We start from the raw sequence: 22,875 nt of genomic DNA, 5'->3' as shown, positions 1-22,875 counted from the left end.
TTTTACTGTGAAGGAGCAGCTAATAGGTCAATTTGGTTTAATGTAGATTTGCCAATTTTCATGAGCTTTTTTTTTTGTTGGCGGCTCAGTTCAAAACATTGCAAGGGAGGAATAAAGAGAGGAAGAAAGCTCTGAACGACAGTGGCTCCCACATTAAGCCACATAAGCGAGACAGGCTGCAGCACTCGCCCACAATGACTCCGGCTTCAAGGGTTTTCAAGTAATGAAGCTCCCAATGTGCTAATGTTCACCTCTTTTGAATAAAATGATATGTTATATTAATGTTGGCATTAAAAATAAAAGAAAAAATGATTTTTGCTGGCCTATTGAGAACGGGGCTGTGGTCATAAATACAATACAAATGCCCCCAAATGGTTTGGCGTGTCCCTCATCTTTCATAAAATCCAGAGCAGCAGTTGAAAGGAAGAGGCTTTGCTATTTGTGTTAAAGCGTTAAATCTCAGACTTTCTGGACACAATCGTATCATGTAGCTCCAGCGGTCCTTTGAAAATGTCACAGTTAAACCTTAGGTGTTGGGAACAGGGCGGCTTTAAAAAAAGAGGGTAGTGTGGGACATAAAGGTGTGAGATTTCTGGTTTGACCTATTTGTGCCCACTTTTTTACTTTTACCTACCTACCTACCTTTCATCACTGAGTGTGTGTGTGTGTGTGTGTGTGTGTGTGTGTGTGTGTGTGTGTGTGTGTGTGTGTGTGTGTGTGTGTGTGTGTGTGTGTGTGTGTGTGTGTGTGTGTGTGTGTGTGTGTGTGTGTGTGCGTGTGAACCATAGCATTATGTACCATTAAGTAAGGTGCAATTTGAAGAGTGGCTGATTCACAATAGTGGCTGTATTCCTGTGCAAACCAGCATAATCACTGACTTGCACAATTTCCATCAGAAAGTGAAACATGAAAGGATGAGTGTGCATGACAAATTGAAAGGAGACTTACAGTATCCTTACAATCCCTCAAGCCACTATAGTAATTTCCCACTTCATGTGTGTTTGACATGACTAACGTCACTGGCGCCACAATAACCAGCACAATATTTGCTATTAATCTAACGGGTCAACACTGAATCGGCCTCACCAGCAGCCAGCTAGCTGTATATCTGTGATGCTCTAATCTTTTGCCGTCTGTGTACATAAGATATTAAACCTCTCAGATGACCAAAATGTTTGTTTTCCAGCAGTATACACTGTAATAATTCAAACAGCGCCTGGATCCTCTTTTGAGTGTGACAGTGAGCATACAGTAGCTTTCCTGTTAGTCATTCAGATACAGTAACACCGGACAAACGTATCTGGTTTAGGATGTTATTTTCTCTTTGTCTCTCAGTATAATCGTCAACAATATTTAACAAAAGTACCACATAAAGTTCATAATGTTGAATTGTAACTGAAGTAATGGCTGGTTTTCTGATGGAATGGGCATTTTAATAGCAGCATCAAGAGATTACCACAAAATAAGATCATAAATATGGTAAATATGGATTCAAAACAGTGAACTCTGCTTGGATTTTCTCCAATATAACAAATAAAATGCTAATAAAAAGAAACAGCATCGTACAACACAGAAAGACACGACTGAAGACGTAAGGAAAAAAAAGAATAACAAGAGTAGTGTCTTTTAATTTCTGCAGTGAAAGGCTTGCTATAAAAATATAAATCTCAGTGTCCCATTTCAAGTGGACTGCGTCTTTCACACTCACTAAAATCTAATGGAGTATTTCAGTTGTGATGAGGTATATGGAGCAGAACCATAAACATCTTAGAGACTGTATAACAAGAGCCATTTATTTTTATTCTTTTTAAATTATTATTATTTTATCTTTATTTTTTATCCTCATTACGATTTCTTACCATTTTGGGCTCTATGTCTTTTATGTAAATCACTCTGCAGCACCTTGGTAAACTTTTATGTTTTCAAAATGTGCTACTTAAATAAAGTGGATTGGATTGGATTGGATTTTTGGGAGATTTTACACAAGCAGTAATGAGTCAGAGAGTGGCTGAGAGTTGTGTGCTAGAAGATAAATCAGTTTGTGCACTTATCAGCAACGGCTAATTGTGAAGATGATGAAGTGAAAATGACAAGACGAAGCACGCAACCGCCATTTCTTCCCTCTATTGAAGCCGAGAGCAAGCAAGACACTTCTGTGCTCGTCTGCTTGTTCAAACCCTCAGACCAGAATCTGCCGATAGCAGCCATGGTTGAAGTGCTTCACTTATTGCGGCTAAGACTACACTCAGCACCATTCCTTAAAATGGCCATATAACACTCTGACTACAGCGCTGTACGTCTCATCATCAGTGCGATCCAGTGCCAGGGCGAGTGAGAGGAGAATAAGAAGCTTGACCACTGACCCTCTTGATAAGAGGGTGGGAGGAGAAAATGAGGGATTTGAAAAACCTGCTGGAAGACATTAAAATGCACTACAGTGAATCATCTTTGGCATTCATCTCTGATAAAGAAAATTGTATAAACGGTACTACTGTAGATAGGGACATGAATGATTGTGCTGTAAACCACATTACAGCTATATGTGTTGTGCGGCCATGCATGTAAAAACTGTGATGGACTTTCACAGACTGAGTTACTGTAAGTGTTCAAGTACTGAGTATGAGGTTGTTGGTGCAAATGCAAACAATATATTCTGGTTCAACAGAAACAGTTTGGCTGGTGCTCAGGTAGTGCTGAGTTTTGATTTCTTGTCATCTGATCCTGGACCTTCTTGTATTGTTCGAGTTATAACAGATCTCCGGTGATAACGAGGGGAGATAATGCGCTACTAAAACTTTTGCAAGATCGTGTTGAAAAAGAAAAGAAAAAAAAGTTTCCCCCCCTGAGGCATGCTCAAGAGTGTTACATTGTGTTGCATCAGAGTTTAAAACTCACCAGCGCCTATGTGGGATGTACAGAAGTTCTGGACTGCATACACTTATGGATTGTGTAAAAAAAAACGTCCTATTTGTCGCACTGAGGAGAATGTGATCTGTCATACACACAAACACACTCACAGACACACAAATCTATTGCACAGTTACAAGAGAGCAGGTCGTTTGGTCTGGTGAAACAAGTGTTTTTTGAGGAGAAAAAAACAAAGAGAAACTCAAGAGGAGGTTTTTTTAATGATCCTGAATGGGCTAATGCGTATTACTAATACAGCAGAGTGAGCAGACCATTAATCTACAATGTTGGCTGTGCTGATGCTGAGTCGTGCTGGTGGTGTGTGTGCATGTGTGTGTGTGTGTGTGTGTGTGTGTGTGTGATCTGCAGTTGTGGCTGGCTGGCCCTTGTTATTTGGATCCTGGGCATTCTGTTACATCCGCCCCCACAGGGACAACAGTGCCTCAGGCAAACCAATGATCTATCTGCATACTGGGGAGGCAGGGTCCCATTGTACTGGCCTGTTAATCTTGGTACTCAGAATAATCAGAATACATCCAAGCTTTCTGTTTTACCTGCAACTTTGCTGCACCCACCTGGCAGCCAAGGTGTAAACCACCCTCTGAGGCTGATGTGAGAGGTTTCTCCACCCAGGTGCTCATTATTTCATGTACATACAATGATAAACACATGGTTGTAGATCAGTCTCCATTGATTAACCTTATAGGCACATAAACTACCTGGTTGGATGTAGGATATGATCATGGTTTGGTTTATACTGAGGTTAAGGCTAAGCTTCCTAAAAGGGTTAAATGTCATTCATTGCCATGGTTACAAACTGCAATGGCCACTAGAGGTCACCCAACAATAAAATGTAACCATGGGTTGCTGGCCTGGAACAGACGGCAACTGGGGTCATTTTTCCTGATAACACACCACCACCACCAATAGTGGTTGTTTTGTAACTGCAGGCTACAGAGACAGAGCACACAACAGACATTTTACCATTCATAGCAGGTAAAACACAGCTGTGATCAATAATGTTTGTGATTGTTCCAGTAAGTCATGCTACTCAAAACACCAGGCAACCTAAAGGGAATGCAGCCATTACCCGTGTTATTTGTTGCACCTGTTGTTTTCCCTCTCTAACTCATCAAAATGTCTGCTGTGGTGCCTGCTGGCTCACCGGCACACCTGAACAGAACGAGGCTGTATTTAATTCTATTGGCTACACCTGTGGTGTTTCTGCACACATTAAAAATGTCATCCATAAACAAACAGGACAGACCACTAGTGAAATAAGTGGTCAAATGGATGAAAATATTAAACAAAGCACAGGTCAGAAAACATGTGTAAATGAATGATAAATATGTATGACAGTGTTTTCCACCATCTCTGTATTCAGACAGGTCTCTGGTACATTTCACACAGAGGAGCCCTACGCCTGATTAACCATGTTACTGTGTGTACATCAACACGCCAACAACAGAAGCAGCAGACCAGACCCCCTCGATAAAACACACACCACCACCCATATAAATATGGTACTATGACAGGCAGGCTATAGCTAAACAAATTGATTCAGTGGATATGAGCAGCAGAAACACGTTGACATCAGATGAAATACATGACCACCATGATGATACATGGACAGGTAATGCAGAAACTGTCACCACCACAGCCATGTTCATTACCAAATCGATTTGTAATATCTGACAGGAAAGGCTTAGGGCAAATGAGAGTGTGTTCTCAGCAGGTGGATATGGGCACATTCATCAAGTTTTTTCTTCACGCTAAGGTTAAAAACCTACACACTATTAATAAAGGGCAGGAGACGAGATATTTCCCATGTGCCATGAAGAGTACATTTCATTAGGAGTTGGAGAAGTGCAGCCAGGGGACATGTCATGCCAACAGCTACTGAAAAGGTCCTTCATTTCATAGAAAACCATAATAGTGAAATGTATTTTTTTTTTTTTTTAACTTTTTCACTTTATATGTGGTGCAACATCTATTTTGTTTCACTCTATATCAGTGGATCACAAATTCCTGGCGACCCCACGATCACGTGATATTTTTATATGCTGCATTTTATTTGAACTAGATTTATATTTGAGAAAGTGAAAGTATAGAATACAGTTTTTTAAGATTGTGTGTGGTGTTTTTAATCAAAATTTTAAAAGAATAATAATTAGTTAAAAAATATATTTAATCAATTACTAGGCATTTCAGGCGACCCCATTTGAATTCCAGACGACCCCACGTGGGGTCCCGACCCCCAAGCTTGAAAAATAACTGCTCTATATAATAAGCAGTACAGTAATATAGGAAAACAGGTCAGAGGCATGTGTTTGTCAGTTTTTGCTCACTGTAATACTTGTTCAGTGCAGTCACATATTAAGTTGAGTTATAGGCAGTGTTACATATCTGCATTAAATAGCCTCACTGGCTGCAATAGTACTAGAGGGGTAGTGATAAAACACAGTCTGTGTGTGTCCAGATGTCCATACACACCAGTGTTATCTCTCCCGGTTGTATCCATCTTTGCCTCCTCTCATCTCTTCACTCCTCCTCCCTTCGTCTTAAGCCTGAGAGCGACACATTTTGTGAATGTCACAGAATTCGCACCACAACACTGTGTGTATCTCTGCTGCTCCCCTCCATCCTCAACAACTGATGAGAGCCTGCATTCTCCCTTTCCTTCCTCCCTTTTGTCCCTCCCCTCGCTCCCACCATTCCTGCTCCCAGGCTCCCAGGCTCGCTGCAACCGTCTCCCCTCCCCCTCCTCTCGGAGCTCCATTGTGAGTGCTTGGTTCAGCAGCCTCAGCCTCTCCTGCAGTATGCAGCCTTGCCTTGCCTCGCCGTCGTTACTGTGCAGCCTGAGCCAAACGCAGAGCAGCCTCCCCGTTCAGGCTCAGGGGAGGGGAAGGGAAGGGAAGCACTTCAAACTGCAGGGCCCAGCCAGGGAAAAAAAAAAAACAGCACCGACTCCTGAGCTCATCTACAGGTTGTGAGAATCTGAATGTTCACCGACATCTATTGATTTGTTTCTTCTGAGCTGAAACACACTTATCCTCTCTGTCTCGGTGCTCTCGTCTGTCGTCTCCCCGGTCATTTCTCACTCGCATCCTCTTGATTCCACTTTAAGTAAACAACAGACATGTTCGCCCAGAAACCTGCTTGCGCTGCAGTTTGCGGATAAGCTGCATGGTAACAACATGTCCAGCTTTGGCAGGTGCTTGAGCACATTCGCCTGATTTACAGCTTTTCTTACACAACCCGAAACACATTTTGGAGGAAGGGGGTAAGACCAGAGAGCACTTTACTGAAATGACTAACCCTGCTGTAAAACAACCTCCTGGATACTCATAACACATAAGATGATACAAATATAAAATCTGACATGATCACAGAGAAACTGTGATGCCATGGTTACAGTAGCTTTCTAAAACAGAACTGCATGGCACAAGCCTGTGGCTATCTTTATAACACCCTCTATTAACATTTTTCCAAAGTCCAACACACTTAAATATGCATCCTAATTAATGTCTTGAATATCTGAAAACATGGTATGTGCCTTTAACTTTAGCAACATTTAATAACACCAGTTTCTAAAGCAGTGCACTGAGAGAATATTTGGTGATACAAAACAGATTTTTAGTATTGTCATCAGTCTGGACTTAATGCCCCCCTCTCTAAAATCCTTTGATGGCCTCGCAGTCGCTACAATGTCTGACCTCTGGTGAGTCTTAATTCTCTTTACAGATGTGCTGCGAGGAGATTGGGGCTGCATCTAACGCAGCTTAAAGTCGTGCACTCGGCTATCTGTAAAAGCAAATAAAAGCTGCATATTTGTCAGATCAAATCCAATTATGTAACTGTGTATCTCTCGCTCTGCAGGCTGCATCTCTCGGTTTGTCTGTAGTGGTGAGCAACGCTGCAGCCTCGGGGGGAGTAAACTTTCACGCAGTGGGAATTTCACTTTATTTACGGGGAAATTGTAAAATTAAAATTGAAAAAAAGAAAGAAAAAAGGAGTGTGGTTGATATCACAGATTCCCCTGCACGCTCTTTGAAGTTTTAAATGAGGTCAGGCAATGCATTAAACATTAATTGTCTCCTACAGTAATAACACTTGCTTGTAACTTAGTTCCACCTTAGTTTCACAGTTTTGATCAATATCACGCTACGTAAATAAACTCAATTGTGTGAAAACACAAAACAATGTCTCGTTTTTAATTATTGATGTTGTCATGATCATGATGTGAACCAGTGCACAGATAATAACAAGGAGGAAAACACACTCCCCTACCTGCAAACACATCAGCCAGCAGTCCCATCTAAGATATTATTATCCTTTCCTTCTGTCACTGCCAATGAACAAACCAGTGGGACATCTTCATCTGAGGTGATGGTGCGTGACCTTTAGTAGCTTCTCCAACCACAGACAACCTTTATTTATCTCAGACAAACTTTCCCTTAACCAAAGTATTTATCTGTCTTCTTTATTCCAGCCTTGTTTGGTTGAATTTAATTCATCTGAGTTCATGTTTGAGCTGCTCTTGAAGATTATCATTAAGATTACTAAAACCACAACAATACAAAGAGTAGTGCTCAGCTGGGGTCACTGGACAATGATAGACTATGCCAGAGCTCCTCACTCATCCATCCATTTCTAATGACAATTTTGACCTTCCTTTAATTATAAAAACCACAGCAGAAAAAAAGAAAAGAAAAGACTGATGAGCATATTTAGATAATTAATGTTCAGCAAGGATAGATTCATCCTGGACAGACCTTCATGCCACCTATCCTGAAGTGGACTGGCATTAATCATTGTTTGTTGGGTTATGCTCCGCTCCAGAAAACACTGGTGGCAATTACAGTATACCATGTTAGTTCAGTGTTTCTAACTTCACCTAATCCCAAGGTTTAAATGAAGCTGCTGAAGAATTCATTAAAATCCTGCAGACCATCCCTTGCTGTTATGTATATTCACTACTTTCAAGTTAACCCATCTACCTCTTTCATATTCAAACACATACTCCCCACTATTTTACCATTAAATCCACATTTCCATGTTCCTTTTTAAGCAGAAACAATGGGCTTGATACATTAAATAGTTTATAATCGAAATATAAATCTTCAAGATATCTAATAATCGATTAAGATGCCCAATAACTCCAGTCTCTTAACTATAAGGATTTGGTGATTTTTACTGTTTCCCACCATTTTAAAGCGAGACACTAGTTTGTTGGACTAAACAAGGCATTTGAAGATACCATCTTGGACTCTGGGAAACTGGGATGTGTGGTTTCCATAATGTAACAATACAATAAATTGATTTGGAAAATAATCAGCAGAGGAATCAATAATGGAAAATCAGTGTTGGTTTCATCCCTTCGCTGGTTAATCATGCCTGTAATTCCACCATTATCTCATCTTAATACATTGCCTTAGTTTATTACATAACATAGGATTAGGATGCTGATGCTCCAAAGTCTGAAACAAAATGGAATTACAGCGCAGGCATCATCTACTGTAACATCACATAATGCTGGTGGCTGTTTCCATTGAGGATTTTCCACTGGATAAACAAGCTAGAAATCAATACCAGTGATTATCAGTTTACGTTAAAAGAAAACCTGCAGTTGCAACTCCCTAAAATGAAACAGACTGTTTTATAAAGCTGAAGCCAGTTTTGTAATTCATCATAAATATTTAAGGGCTGTTCCAGACTCAGCGTTTGCCACAAAGGGGATATTGATGATGAAGAGGATGAAGAGAAGTACCGTGAGGTAAAGAGAGATGTCACTCTCTCCTGCCACTGCAGAAACACCCATAAAGAGCTTTGTTTAATTGTTAAGCGTGTTCCCTGCAGCACTTTCACAGGCATGGAAGCCTGCTACTGAATAATTCAGCACCCAAGGTCACAGCGCTAAAACCTTCTCTCTTTTTTTTTTCCTCTTTTGAGCACGGAGAGTTTGTTGTGACACCTTTAAACCCTCATTGACTCCACAACACGGCACAGCACCGGTAATTAGTCCGTGACTGTGGGCATGTACCGCACAGGTATATGTGAGGAGGGGGAAAAATCACAGACAACTAAAAAAACAACAAAAAAATGAAAGCACAACAAATCCAGCTGGTGGTGCTCATAAATACCTGAAAGCTGAATTGTGATGCACTGCTAACACTTCAGCATCCTCGCCCCTGTGCAATCACTATAATAGACAAGGTGGGTTTACAGCCTAATCTACAGTCTCTCCTATAATCCATGTGCAGAAGAACACCTAAAACAAAGCAGATTTGGTAAAAATTACCTTCCTCTGTAGCTTCATCTCTTTTAATCCAGTGTGTCCTGCACAGACTGTAGCCCACATTAGACTGAATAAGATCCCATCCTGTCTGCATCATCACCCTGAGTTCCATTTTAATGACAAAGCCTCTAAAAAAATCACTTTAACTTTTCCTTATTTATACCATGAACACTTACGACTTCAGTATCAAAACCACCACGGAGACAAACACCCTTATCAATCAATAAATCACCATTAATTCAGTCTGTTCGTCTGAGAACAGCGCTATCTACTTTTTCACAGCACTTATGATGGATCTGAGGCTGGTCCCATATCCCTGGTGAAGTAGTCATGGTCTGCATAATGCACAAGGTGCGCAGCTGACTTCTGAGGGGGAGGAGGGACAAACTCTGCATGTAGGCCTACAGTATGTAGCCTGTGTTAAGGCTTGTGTTTTGAAGAGCATCATTCATCCATCATCCATCATTTTGCACCACTCCTGCACTGCACTTCCCAGTCCGATCTGGTCCATAATAACAGTGCATCACAAGAGTCCAAAGTGCTTATTCGCACTAAGAATAGTCAGAATATGCAGATGTGGATCTCACATAATAAATAAATGCAATGATTACAAGAGTCACAATGTGGGAACAACAAAGAGAAGTAGCCTGGATAACAGCACATTAGCCAGTGTGGTGTTATTCTGATAGTGTCCATTTATAAGGGACAAACTAGTGGTGAGGCGCTGTGGTATTTCAGCCAATCGCAGGATGCATGTATGGATGGAGAGATGGAGATGGGGAGCAGATGGACCAACATTTTGTCAGGTCAAGACTAACGCCATAATGCAATCCTCGCACTGGTGCTGCTAGTTGTGATAAATAAATTTAAAAAAAAAACAACAACATCGGCGACAGTGAATGCATCAAGATGGGGTTGATTTTTTTTCCCCTCCTTTTTTCCCACCGAGGCATCGCTTGCGGACTTCATTAACCTTCCCTTCCAATCAATATTCATCACTCCACCCTCCAGGCAGCTGGCGTCTATAAGCATCTATAAGCAGCAGCAGCATCCACACATTACACAAACAACACACCCGGTCTTACCATTCCGTGCCAGCTGATGACGATCCCAGTCCGGTGACAGTCCTTTTTTCAAAACATCCCGACGGGAAACAGCGCGGTGACCATAGCTGAAGGCTTATTTTAAAAACGTTCATAAAGATGGCGAATGTAGTCAAGTGGTGGTGGTGCTGCTGCTGCTGTTGGTTGGTGGTGGTGGTGGTGGTAGTGGTGGAGGAGGAGGTAGACGGAGGGGGAGAGACACACAAAAAAGGCGATGAGGAACGAAAAAAAGCTAAGGGGTGGTGGACGGAACCGAGGTTTGCTGATGCTGAATCACTCTCCCCCCAGCTCACCACCTTGCAACCATTGTGCTGCAAGATGCTGGCTGTACCATTGTGGACCTACCAGAGCAGAGCAGAGAAGAGAGGGAGGGAAGAGGAAAGGGGGTATAGAGGGAAACATGTTTCCATGGCAACCGAACAGGAGCACGTCTGACGTCAAGGACCCGAGCACAGAGAGAGAGAGAGAGAAAGAGGGAGGAGGAGGAGGTGGTGGGGGGAGAGGGAGAGGGAGAGAGAGGCTGAGATCACATGGAGGCTTTCTCTCCCTCTCTCTCTCTCCGGATGGGAGGGGCCTTGAGGAGCATCACTCTCTCTCTCCCTGATCCCATCCTGTACCGTCCCGCCAGTGCGATCATGAGGCTCAATGAGAATATGGAGGCGGGTGTTGTTAGCTATTGGTTAGGTTTGTCTCCCAAATAACTGAGCCTATTGTATCGATCCTACCCAACAAGATGTCTTTAAAAAAAAATGTAATTAAATAAAATTACATGAGCATAAAAAGTGAAGTAAGGGAGGGGAGTGTAAATTCATTGATAGCACATCATTCATTTCAAATATATTCAGTGTTTACAGAAACGACCCCAATGTTAATGCGTCAGTGATCCAATTGTTCATTTATTTTGAAAAAAAATGTGCTTATTGAATAATTCAAATAGGCCTACATATTTTTGTTGATTTTCTAATGTCATGTACACATTTGACATTTAATTTGTAGCCTATGTCTGTAATTAAAAAAAACAATATAAGCTGATTTTTTTTTTTTTTTTTTTGCTTTTACAGGCCCTTAAAATATGGGCTGCATATTCTTGGCTATGATATAAATGCAGAATCTTCTGATTTCATTTACCTATTTTCAGTTTCCTGACACGTTGCAGTTATTCCTCCTTCTCATTCTGTGTTTTCAAATAACAAGTAAAAATAGATTAACAAACACTGTTCAGTAGAGAAATAATCAAATTGTTTTGGCGTCATTCGTCCCATCTGTAAGTGTCTGGATTAACCCTTAAAGCCTCAGGTCACATCTGTATAAGGCCTGCACATCTGGGCTGCATAGCCTACTCCGAATACAAAATTTGAATAGTTTTCTGTGCAGCAATCACTAATTTAAGGCTTTGCTAAAAAAAATTTGCCACACGAAAAATAAAAAATAACATTGGCTTGTCTTTGCATTTAACAGAGCACTAGTACTTCTTTCATAGCATAACATGAACCAGCCTATTATTTATCAACGTGACAAAGATAAGCATCATATGCAGGACAGTTGCAACCTAAGACACCAGCATGAAGGTCAGAGGGTTGAACAGAGACAAAGTGTTTCTCCACACCATCAAGTGGATGCGATGGCAATACACTGATTAAAAACACTGATGTTAGTCTGAAGAGGGTCCAAAGGAAGGCAAAATTATAATTGTATAAGCCAGGCTATGAGGTTGTCTGAGCGCTGACAATGAGAAATGTCCTGAGTTGTCCTCGGTTTCATTAGAAGATGAATATGACTTGTTTTTGACCTCGTCGGCTATGAGAGGTAATTGAAATAACCACTGTGCATTTCAACCTTACAGTTCCTCTTCAGGCGGCTGCAGGCTGTGTCTGAGTCCATCTCTCTTTTTTTCTTTCACAATAATAAGCAACTGTGTGTTACACAGACCAATATGTTAAAGGGATAGTTCAACATTTTGGCAAATTGGCCCATTGCCATAATCCCTATAGTCATAGCAGTAGGTTTGTTACCTTTAATTGTTGGTGCAAGAGCCGCAAGCTTCTCAGAGCTACGTGACAGAGGCTAATGGGATTTCTTGGTTTCCCTCATCAAACTCATCAAATACACAATCCAACAACTCCAAAATGCTCTAGTGGACAAGTTGTGACCTGCACATTCACCATGCTATGAGATAATAACGGAACGTTACAAGACAGAGTTGTTTTAGAGGTAAATTCATGTAAAATCGCTGATGCACATTTCCTTCGAGAACAGTTTTTCGGCAAGCAGTCTCTGCATTTGCCTTGAAAACAACTCTGTCTTGTAACGTTACATTATTATCTCATAGCGTGGTGAATGTGCAGGTCACAACTTGTCCACCAGAGCGTTTTGGAGTTGTTGGATTGTGTATTTGATTAGTTTGATGAGGGAAACCAAGAAATCCCATTAGCCTCTGTAGCCTCTGAGCAGCCCACGGCACTGCTCCGCCGTTCTAACAATTAAAGACCTACTCCTGAAACTATAGGGATTATGGCAATTAGCCAATTTGCCAAAATGCTGAACTATCCCTTTAACTCATCAATGTGTAATTTTCCTCCATTGAACTCATATAGTATCTGCTGTTACAGTATGTTCTTGGTTTGTGAATTCAGTTATTTCCTCTAGTTTTCCCTTAGTCCTCGTCCCTCGTACCTCTAATGTTGTTTGTTATGGTGAAAGGCTGGTAGGGATGCGATGTACTCCCAGGCTATAGCACAAATGGGTTATAATGCAGCCTGACACAACTCCTGACTGTGTAGAAAAAGTGACAGCCACCAGGGCTTCTCTGCAAATCCACACAAACATGGAGGCTAAAGACGACACATACATATTAATACTCAGCATCTCTATAGAGAAACCTGACAGTGAATCAAAGCCAATGTACAGTATGTTGGGCAGGGCAAAGAGGGTCAGCTCACCAAACATGCCTCTTTAAAGTCAGGGTGGGAGAATTCATCAAGGAAGGAGGAGGTATCAAGCGTCGAGGCATGTTTGAACAAGACATTATAACTACATCCATTCAGCTGTTTATTAGGTTACGCTGAGGCCTGAGAAAGGCTCGGGGGGATTTAAATGTATGGCCACCAGGGTTGCTCACATGAGCTTTCTACGTTCATTTCTGATGGTTTCCTGACACTTAATTAGCAGATGTGGCAGGTTTTCTTTTAACTCTTTCAAAGCAGTGGAAAGGAAAGAGCTCCAGGAAAAAGTTTTAATACTCTCCAGCTGGACCTGAAGGCGAAACTCACCAGTCAGCAAACCGCATGCATCCAACCTACAGTACCAGGTGCCCCACATTTCCAACACGACTGTCAGAGCTGGCAGATCCACTCTTTCAAGTCTCGACTGCAAATTGCCCTTGGGGCTCAGACCAGCCCTGATGAGGAGGTATTAAGGACAGCTCTGACAGAAATAGAAGGAGGGAAAAAAATCCCAAATTCAGAACCCCTTTGTTACACCACTGGTTACCTCTATCAGTCTCCATATGGGGCCTCTGCGCCTCAGGTGATACAGTAGAGATTAAAGGCTACAGTCAAAGGAGACACAGCGCTAACAGGTCATTTTGGCAGCAGTTTATCAGACACAAATAATATTTCCATGCTGCCAGAGGAGAGGTGGGGGAAAAAAAAACCCTCCATGAGACAGTTTCATAACTGTAGATCATAGCTACTGCACTCACTGTGGCCAATGGGGAAAGCTCATACACAAGGCAAGGAGCTACAATCCTCCAATCGCCAAAGTTATTGAAGATCTTTCAATGTGATTCAGTAATTACAGCGCAGCGGGATGCCACTCAAGTCTCTCTGAATTCCCACCATGTATTTCGATTTCTAACTGAGTGTCTCATCTTATGACAAAGCTACACCTCCCTCTAAGTAGCCTGTGATATGATCTTGTTTGTTTGCTGCTTTATCTGTGGTGAATCAATGGAAGAGTTCGTTAAATTATATAATTAATTATTTTCTTATCCATTTTGCATATCCGTTTCTATTTCAGGATTCATGTGTTTCTCACATTCCCTCTGTGTCTTAGAATTTAAAGATTATGTTCAGTCCATGGCAGGAGATAATAGGCTAATCGTGCTTGTTTGGCAGGCAGAGATATCCTAGCCCTTTTACCACAACATTTACTGTAAAGCAGGATGTGCTGATTACTAAAATCCACTAGATGGCACAAGACAGACCATGAATGGGGCAGCTTTGAAGTGCACCATAGGAAGGAAGTAGGTACTCAGCAGTGAATTGCTTCCTGACAGCTTAGATCAGACAACTTTGATGTTTGTGGGAAACAAAGAAATATATCCTAGTTTAAGATTGATTTAGTGAGTATGAAAGGTGTCAGCTCACGTTCACAGTCCCAGAGTGCAGGATAGGCTACATCAATTATGCAGTCTTTTGAATCAGCTTTTGAATGATAGAAAAAGCAGTAGGCCTAGTAATGTATACTTCAGAGGAAAATACTGGAGGTTATCTGCAGAAGTCTAAATTTACACCCCCATACATCTGTGCCTCAGCTCTCTCTGCATTCAGAGCTGTAGGAAAATATAGCAATATAAATCCTATGCATGGAAAACACTCAATAATAAACCAGGCCCATCCTCCATAATAATCCAAGATGTGCATTTTACTCCCAGTTGTGTGTGTTACTATAGAAACGGGGTAAATGACAAGTCAGTCCCCCCGAGCAAAGACAGAGAGCCAATGGACAGCCATAGTAAGGTGTCTGGTTACTCCCAGTCACAGCCCACGCTAGCCGGGCAAAGGCAGGCAGGGAGGGAGGGGTTATTCCGCTCCTCACTCAGCTCAGCAGTAATGGTAACTTGGCCGCTGCGCTTGAGAAAGAGCTCAATGCCGTGTAGTAGTAGCAGCAGCAGCAGAAGCAGCAGAAGCAGCCATCAAACACGACTTCTAAACAGTTTTCCGAAGAGGAGATAACTTTATTTATTAATTAATATATTTTTTTGTTGTAACTGTAACCGGCTTGGAGAACAGGAACAGTCAGTTAGTAACCTGCATTGTGGTGGATTTTTTTTTCTTCCTCCCCCGGTAAACCTGTTGCCTGCCTGCCCGGCTTGCTCGCGGTCGGTGCTAACTCTCCCAAGATGTTGCTTTGTGGATGGGATGGCGTCTGGTCCCGTTTGTGTGTAACGCACCCATAGCCTGGTCGGAGTACGAACATTTCCCCACTCAAGTGATTTTTCTAGCTCCTCTCGCCGCTGGTAAGTAAGTTTTTTTTTCCATAACTACTTTTTTCTCATTAATTAAAATGATTAAAATAAACGTTACCGTGTTGTTGTTGCTAACTTTAGCGTTAACCGTTGCCAACGGCTGAGACTCTCCCCGGGAGTTGAGTCGCTTGTCTCGAGGCTTTATCTGTTCTGTTACTTACTGTTTAGTGTTGTTTTGTTTTTGCACTTTATAGGCTACTGCACTTATTTTTTTCTTCGTAGTATTATTATTATCCTCATTGAGTGTATGCATTCTTCAGTGGCTCAATAAAACAATAAAAAAAGAACTGTTAAAACGCCAGAGCTTATTAGCTATTTCACAAAAAGGGGGAAAAAAACGTAACACAGCTGTTAGCTAGCTACCTTTCATTTATTCTCGACTTGAGAGTCCTGCTGAGTCCTGCTATATGTGGTATTAACGTCACGACAATAGGTAGCTACATCTGACATGGACTCATCTTGGTTTAAAGTTTAGCAGGGAGGAGACAGCACTGCTAAAATTACAGGGGTGTCTAGCCAGTTAACTGCTTTCAACTTCATCCACCTGCACTTATTTGTGTAATTGTTTTGGCCAACATGCACACAGTCCTTTTAGAGTATTAGTCAGTACAGGCTGAATGTTTTATGGGAGGGGGGGGTGGTTGTTAAGAAGTGAGCTTGTACCCCCTCCCCCTTCATTATCATGGAAAAGTAGTAAAGTTAACTCAAAGTCAAAGGTCAGGTGGTTTCTGAATTGATGTCATTCCAGAGTAAATGAGAAGAAGAAGAAAGTAGTGATTCTGTGTGTGATAGAGCAGGATGGAGATTTCATTTTAAGTGGATATGATGGAGATGGTGTAAGCGTCATCATAGGAAAAATAACCAGTGGGTTGGGTTTGTGTGTTGGGAAAGGGGTGGTGGTGGGGGGGTTGGAGTGAGGGATTTTTTTTTTTTTTTTTGCAAAACCATGCTCTGCATGTCACGGTACTCATAGCAACCCTGTGATTAACAGAAATGGAGCGGATGAGGTCGAGACCAAAATGAGAAGTGAGGGCTGTCGGTCCAGAGCTGGGCTGATAATCATGGAATAGTCATGGCTCTCCTTCTCTGGCTGGTCCTGACCCTGGCAGTGCTGAAAAACAAAACACCAGCATCCAGAGTGACTTACTGTTGGTTAGTCAGACAGAGCCAGTCCATAACTGGAAGGTACCAGGTCCAGTGATGTAATGGCCCAATGTTGTGTCCCATCGAAAGCTCTGCGTTTAGTCATTGTAAGATTATCTGGAAAAGCATGTCGGCAAATTGCCTCAGTTGTAAGAAGGGTACAATTAATGAAAACCAGCCACTTGGTTTTCCCTTTTATTTTGCCTTTATTTATTTAATTCTGGGAATAGAGGTTCACTTAGAGTTTGTTGTTGAATTTTCCTGGCACCATAGACTTCAGGAAGATTTTCACCTCAATGTTGGCACTGGGTTTGTCTTCTCACTGGCTTCTGTTCCAAATGTGTTTGCCAGCTGAGACCACAGTTCTGATGTTTGGAGGATATGAACAAATTCCTTCTCATATCTTATGTTATGAGTTATGCTTTTGGAAATAGAAGTGGAATCTGGTGTTTTTACGGATGATTGCTTCGAAAGTGCAGCTATTCAGGTTTTCAAAAGACTTAGGGATGAAAGAAAAGTTTTGGAGAGAAATGGATGGGCATGTTTTTCTGAGCTTTTTGTTCCTGGCAAAAAAAATGTACAGGGGATGAGCTTTTTGTGAGAAAGCAGCAGAAACTGAAAGGTTTTGTTCTTTGGTGTGGGTCACTCAGCTGAAGTGCAATTTTTCAGGTGGTTGTTTTCAAATCCATTTCATGGGTTGTAGCTGTGTCACGGACAGGAAGGTGGGAGGAAAGGAAAAGCTTCTGAGGAGTAAAGGGCGCTATCACGTTTCCAGGATTATTTTCTTTAAAATCCTTGTGACTGTGGCCAAGACTTTCATACACTTAACAGCAGCAGTAGCCTAAGCCTTATTTAAGGTTTTTCTTATTACAGTGTGGGAATACATGGGACTACCTGCGAACAAACATCCCCACTGTTTGAAAAAGGGAAAGAGAATGAGGCGCTGAAGTGGTGAAGGCTGTCTGCTCTCACTGTTTTGGGCCGCTGCCTCCTAAGCCCCCTCAATAATGAGTAGGACCACAGTCCAATGAGAGAGGAGCTGGCCTGTACTGCAGCCTCAGTGCGGATAAAAACATTCCACTGTAGGTCTCTGCTAAAATAACAAGGGCCACAAAACAATCAGTCTTCACAGCACCCGCTCTCCCTCATTCTCATGGGTAATGAGCAAGATGGGTAGTAACCCACTTTGCCTCGCACTTCCCGCCTCCCATTGACCAGAATGGCTAACCTGCATTCCTGCATAAACAATCAGGCCTGTGACATGCTTACTCATTAACTCTGTTCCACAAACAGATTGATAGAAAAGGATGATGTTTCACATGTAAGTTTCTGTCAATTTGCTCTAACACTAATGATGCACCTGGCCCAGTTCATATGAAGAGTTTATAAATAATTGGTGTTTCTCAGATTATCTGCCCAAGACAACTAAACAAAACAGGTTATTTATTAATCGTTGAGTCCAATTTGGTGCTTGTTAGCCTTGTTAGTGGCAGCACAGCTCGAGCGGAGGTCGTGTCAGTCAGTCAGTGTGTTTTTATAGACTGAAATATCTCTGTAACTGCTGGATGATTGTCAAAATATTTTGTGCAATGACATTCATGGTCCTCGGAAGATTCTCATGCTGTGCCACCAACAGGTCAACCACAGTTCACTTCGCCAGTCGAGTGAATTAGATACAGACATTTAGGCTTCCTGGAAGATATTCCTCACCAACTTGGCGACTTCAGTGACTTTTTATTGAAGAGAGCTTGAAAGATTCGTCCTACCCAATTTATGACTTTCTCACCTCCACACACACACACCCATTGATGCATTGATTGTGATTGTATTGTAGTTTTGAACGTCACCCAAAAAGAGTAGGTCCATCCAGCACCTCCTTAATTCCAATGCCCGTGCTTTGTATTTCAAACTTTTGAACTGTTGACAAGTGCTTCTGCTTCATTATGCAGACGCCTTTGGTCTCTGTTACTTCTTGTAATATTGACGATTTAGCCAGATGATGAGGCCTCAGGCTTGGTCCACGCCCATGAACCAAACCCACAGGTGCACCGTGTTAGCAAAAACTCAGTACAGCACACAGGCCACAGCCAAATCTCATCTGACACATCAGGCCAAATTTGTACACCTGCCAAGGTCAATGGAGGCACGCTTTGTGAGTTAGTTTTACAAAAAAAAGAAAACTGGAGTAAATGTGCTTAAAAAACATTATCTAAGGCCTTTTGAGGATAGTTTCTAACTTTCTACAATAAAAAAATGACTGATGATCAAATGTGGTCTCCTGTGCTCATGTAGCCTAATCATCCCATGACGGATGTTTGGTAGATCTTCCATAGAAGTAATGCCTCATTTCCTGTTTGGAAGTGTTTTCATTTTCTTTGTTTTTGTGTCACGGGCCAAAAGTTTTTGATTTATCAAATCCTGACTTAGAGCTGTGATCTGGCTAGTCCAAATATGCTGTGTGCTGTGTTTAATGTGGGTTTGCTCGATTCTGTGGGGGAAAATAAGTGAAAAATAGACTGCAAAAGTTCAAAACATCAGAAAAGCTGTCAGCGTTGAAAAACATAGATTTATTTTCAGTCAGGGAATCAGAGGGGAAACTTGCTTTTCTCTTCAAAAGTACTTTGTATTATTATATTATACCATGACCGCCTGTCACTCTTGTATTTTGTAGAGTTTTGGGAAATATGGTTGCTGCACGCTAATGTTTGAGTTTCTTAGTTTTCACTTAAAAGTGGAGGAACAATAAACAGTGATTCTTATCAGTAGGTTTTCTAGCATTATTTATATGCACTACATTATTTCTGATGTGACTCTGTTTTTTTTATCATGGAGTTAAGATATGCAGCAATATCAGAACTGGTTAGGCAGTACAACCACAAGATAAGATGACTTTGAATAATTTTAAATGACTCTGAATTTTTAGATATAGTCCTCCACTGCTTCTTCTCTAGGGAAGTAATAATCAAACTCTGTGCTGTACTGACCACCCACCTGAAGCCTGCACTTGTTTCATGTTATTGATTTGCTTTTATTTGCTTCTTTACCCTCATCAGTTTGGGCAAAAAGTAAACTTCTGGAGATCTTCAGCTGTGTCAAACACAGTCCTCCTTAAATCTTTTGCGTTTCCCAGTACATTTACATGTGCACAGTAGGAGGTGTGCAGACTGTTATCGTGTAATTATTGTTTTTGTATATAATGTTATCATATGTTTGACTATAACATATGTAGGCTACATTTCATTTTTTTGCCTATTTGTATTGTATAGCCTACTTATTTCATATAACCCTTTTCTTTTTTGTTTGCACATATTCAGGACTATTGTAAAATATGAAATAAATAGAATATACTTAACACTCTGCCATTGAAATCAATGCAAAGCAAAAAAACAAACCCTGAAGCCTTCCTCTGCACCAACAGATGAGTTAAGTATCTTTTTAGAGCCCACCTCCTACCCACACTTCAATCCCTCACTATGTACTTCAGGCACTTGTTACAGTGCCTGTGCTGTTAGAATAGTAATAATAGAAACTGGAGCTTCCTTTTATGCCCATATTTGCATATCATGGCTTGATTGTGATGTGACACCTTTGTCACTGCAGCACAGGAGCTGGCATTATGAGAGAAACACTGTCAGATGAGAGATGAACTGAACACGTGTCATTTCATTCAGGCTCCCGTAAAGCTGACTCTCAGTTGTTATGGGACATTAAAAAACCCACAAATCCTCATTAAATGTGGACTACTTTTTTTTTTACAGCTTAGAAAATATAACAAAACCTAAAAACAGACGTCTCACTTTTGTGACTTCATATTAAAACATGAAAATTATAATCAAATCAAGTCACGTCACGACTGCCCGCCTGTGGTTCACGTGAGTCAGTCCCTGAGGCACAACATGCTGTGGCATGTGCGTACGGTAATCTAAATCCATCTCAAACACTGTAGATCTGTAGATGAACTGTTGTGTGATATTTGTTTTTATATTTTCAGATATGCTACACCAAAATGTGACTGTCAGGAAGGAGATTTAAACTCCTTATCTTGAGCTTGACCCAGTTATAGTTTTATGTCAAGTAATCACTAAAGTGTGATGTTAATACTTTAATAATAAGTAGCAGCAAGCAGCTTTATGATCTCACCCAAAAAAAGAGCTGTTTTGCTGTTTCTAGATAAGCAGCATCCAACACTTGGAAGACTCACTATAATAAACTGTTACTGTGTTGAATGTAACTTAAGGAAAGCAGGCTGTGTGTGTGTTTGTGTGCATCATGTGCTTTCACTCCTCAACTGCAGATGATGATAACACATCTTACATTTAGACAATGTGGCCAAGGGCATGAGACAGCACAAAATGTTGATTAGAGCTAGTGGTAAATACGTCAGTGCGTCGGGTTATCATAGCGCTAATGGCAACATGGGCTTATTTGCTTTTGATTTAGACTGACAGGTCAGCCAGGATTCATACAGGATTACACTAGGCTTATAGTTCTCAGATAAATTATAATGTAACAGGAAAACAATTCATTTTCAGGTGTTCTTTTTAACAGAGAATTTTGATTCCTGGCAGTGTAATTAAAATTTTAGGAGCTGTGTGGTCAGTATAAAGTATATGTAGGTGTATATTACTCTGAATAGCACAGGAGATCAGATAAGATGCTCTCTGTGTGTTGTGCTGGCCTGATCTGACCTTTTAGCCAGAGGCTCTTATCATCATATAACAACGGAAAAAGAAAGCACATGCCATCCTTTCCAAATAATGCTTAAAGCTTCTTTATTTTTGTGTATGTGTGTTCATTTTCCAGTGTAAATCAGTCCTCTGTCCTCTGTGTGCACGCAGGGAAGATGCATGTGTCTCTGGCAGAAGCTCTGGAGGTTCGAGGAGGTCCGCTCCAGGAGGAGGAGGTCTGGGCAGTGCTCAGCCAGAGTGCAGAGAGCCTCCAAGAACTCTTCCACAAAGGTATGAACACGTCTGCACAGATGGTCCTTGGAAGTGAAAACGCAACTCAGGTTAATTTGTCTTTTTTTTTTACATACAGTCCTGCCTCACGTCTCCCCCTGTAGTGTTTTTTTAACAGCCTTCTCCCAGAATGAGAACCAAATGGTGTTCAGATCCCATGAATTGCAGGTGCTATTTTATATAGACAAATTGATGGGATGGATTCAGATTCAGATTCTTTTATTAGTCCCAGAAGGGCAATTCACTTCTACAGTCAACCTGTCCATAGCAACAGAAATACAATATAGCAAAATAAATACACAACAATACAACAGTTAACATCCATAGTCGAGCATCATCACATCAGCAAAAGCCACAACCAGTGACAGCACAGCAGAGGGATGCCTCTCTGTTTTTATCTGCATCTTTATCTTCATACCCAAGTTTGTATCAGTAAGGTCTCCACATTTAATAAGTAACAGTTTGCTCAGTGTCATTAAAGCGGTGGTAGGTAGACAGAGCAGTTTAGTTTCTTGTGTCTCAATCATTCTTGTGAGTCATTTGTGTGTCTATGGTTGTCCTTGGAGAAAGGGAGAGATAAGTCCCTATGACAGCGTCTTTGTAACGGCAGAAAACTTCGACAATTGGATGACTAAGAAAGATTTAACTTTGGAGCCTTGGGAGAGGATGTGAGTCACTGCAGGCGCAAAACACTATACAGGCTAAGGAAAGGCCCAGTCTCTTACGAAACTCCAGTGCACCTGCTCACGGGGACCTTAACTGCATCATCTACCGATTCATCATTGGTCATGCAAATTTCTATTGAATAGTTACCAGGCTGTTACTGTGAGTTTCTGAATAAACCAGCCTGACCTCAACTTCCAGTTCTGCTGCCTGATTCCATTGCATACCTGGCAAGCTGCAGGAATGTCCTCTTATCGGTGGGATGCGTAAATATTCCTTTTGTGCTGAGGCCACATTTATGACTAGAATATTTTTTTTATTATAAATAAATAATAAAAACCACTCAGCCATTATAGCCTCTGAGATAAAGACAAGATCCAAGGCTGGATGCTTGGAGTGTTTCATGTGGCATTGTGCTGCAGTGATTGTTAACACATCCCTGCCTTTCCTTCGGTGTGTAGTTGTGTAGCTATACTGAGCAAATTGTGGCCTCTCATGTGTACAGTTTTAGACTGCTGACTGAGTGAAGCTAAAATTTGAAGAGCAGATGTTGGA

The 22,875-nt window shown here is 41.3% G+C and overlaps 1 protein-coding gene across 3 annotated transcripts in view; it reads left to right on the top strand.

The window, feature by feature from the left end:
* The first annotated feature begins 15,214 nt into the window (after nt 1-15,214).
* Nucleotides 15,215-22,875, top strand: part of ptpn13 (protein tyrosine phosphatase non-receptor type 13) — a 43,633-nt gene continuing 35,972 nt past the window's right edge. For 2 of the 3 annotated variants that reach the window (XM_083983332.1, XM_083983330.1), the window contains exons 1-2: nt 15,215-15,547; nt 21,538-21,657. In XM_083983332.1, the coding sequence (XP_083839458.1) occupies nt 15,445-15,547; nt 21,538-21,657 (223 nt within the window). In that variant the 5' untranslated portion in view covers nt 15,215-15,444. Of the gene's footprint in view, nt 15,552-21,537; nt 21,658-22,875 lie in introns of all 3 variants that reach the window. The other variant, XM_083983331.1, reaches the window with a different exon arrangement.

Source organism: Trachurus trachurus (genome assembly GCF_905171665.1).
Source record: "Trachurus trachurus genome assembly, chromosome: 12".
Taxonomy (NCBI): domain Eukaryota; kingdom Metazoa; phylum Chordata; class Actinopteri; order Carangiformes; family Carangidae; genus Trachurus; species Trachurus trachurus.
Note: the sequence above shows the minus strand (reverse complement) of the source record. Positions and strands in the feature narration are given on the sequence as shown.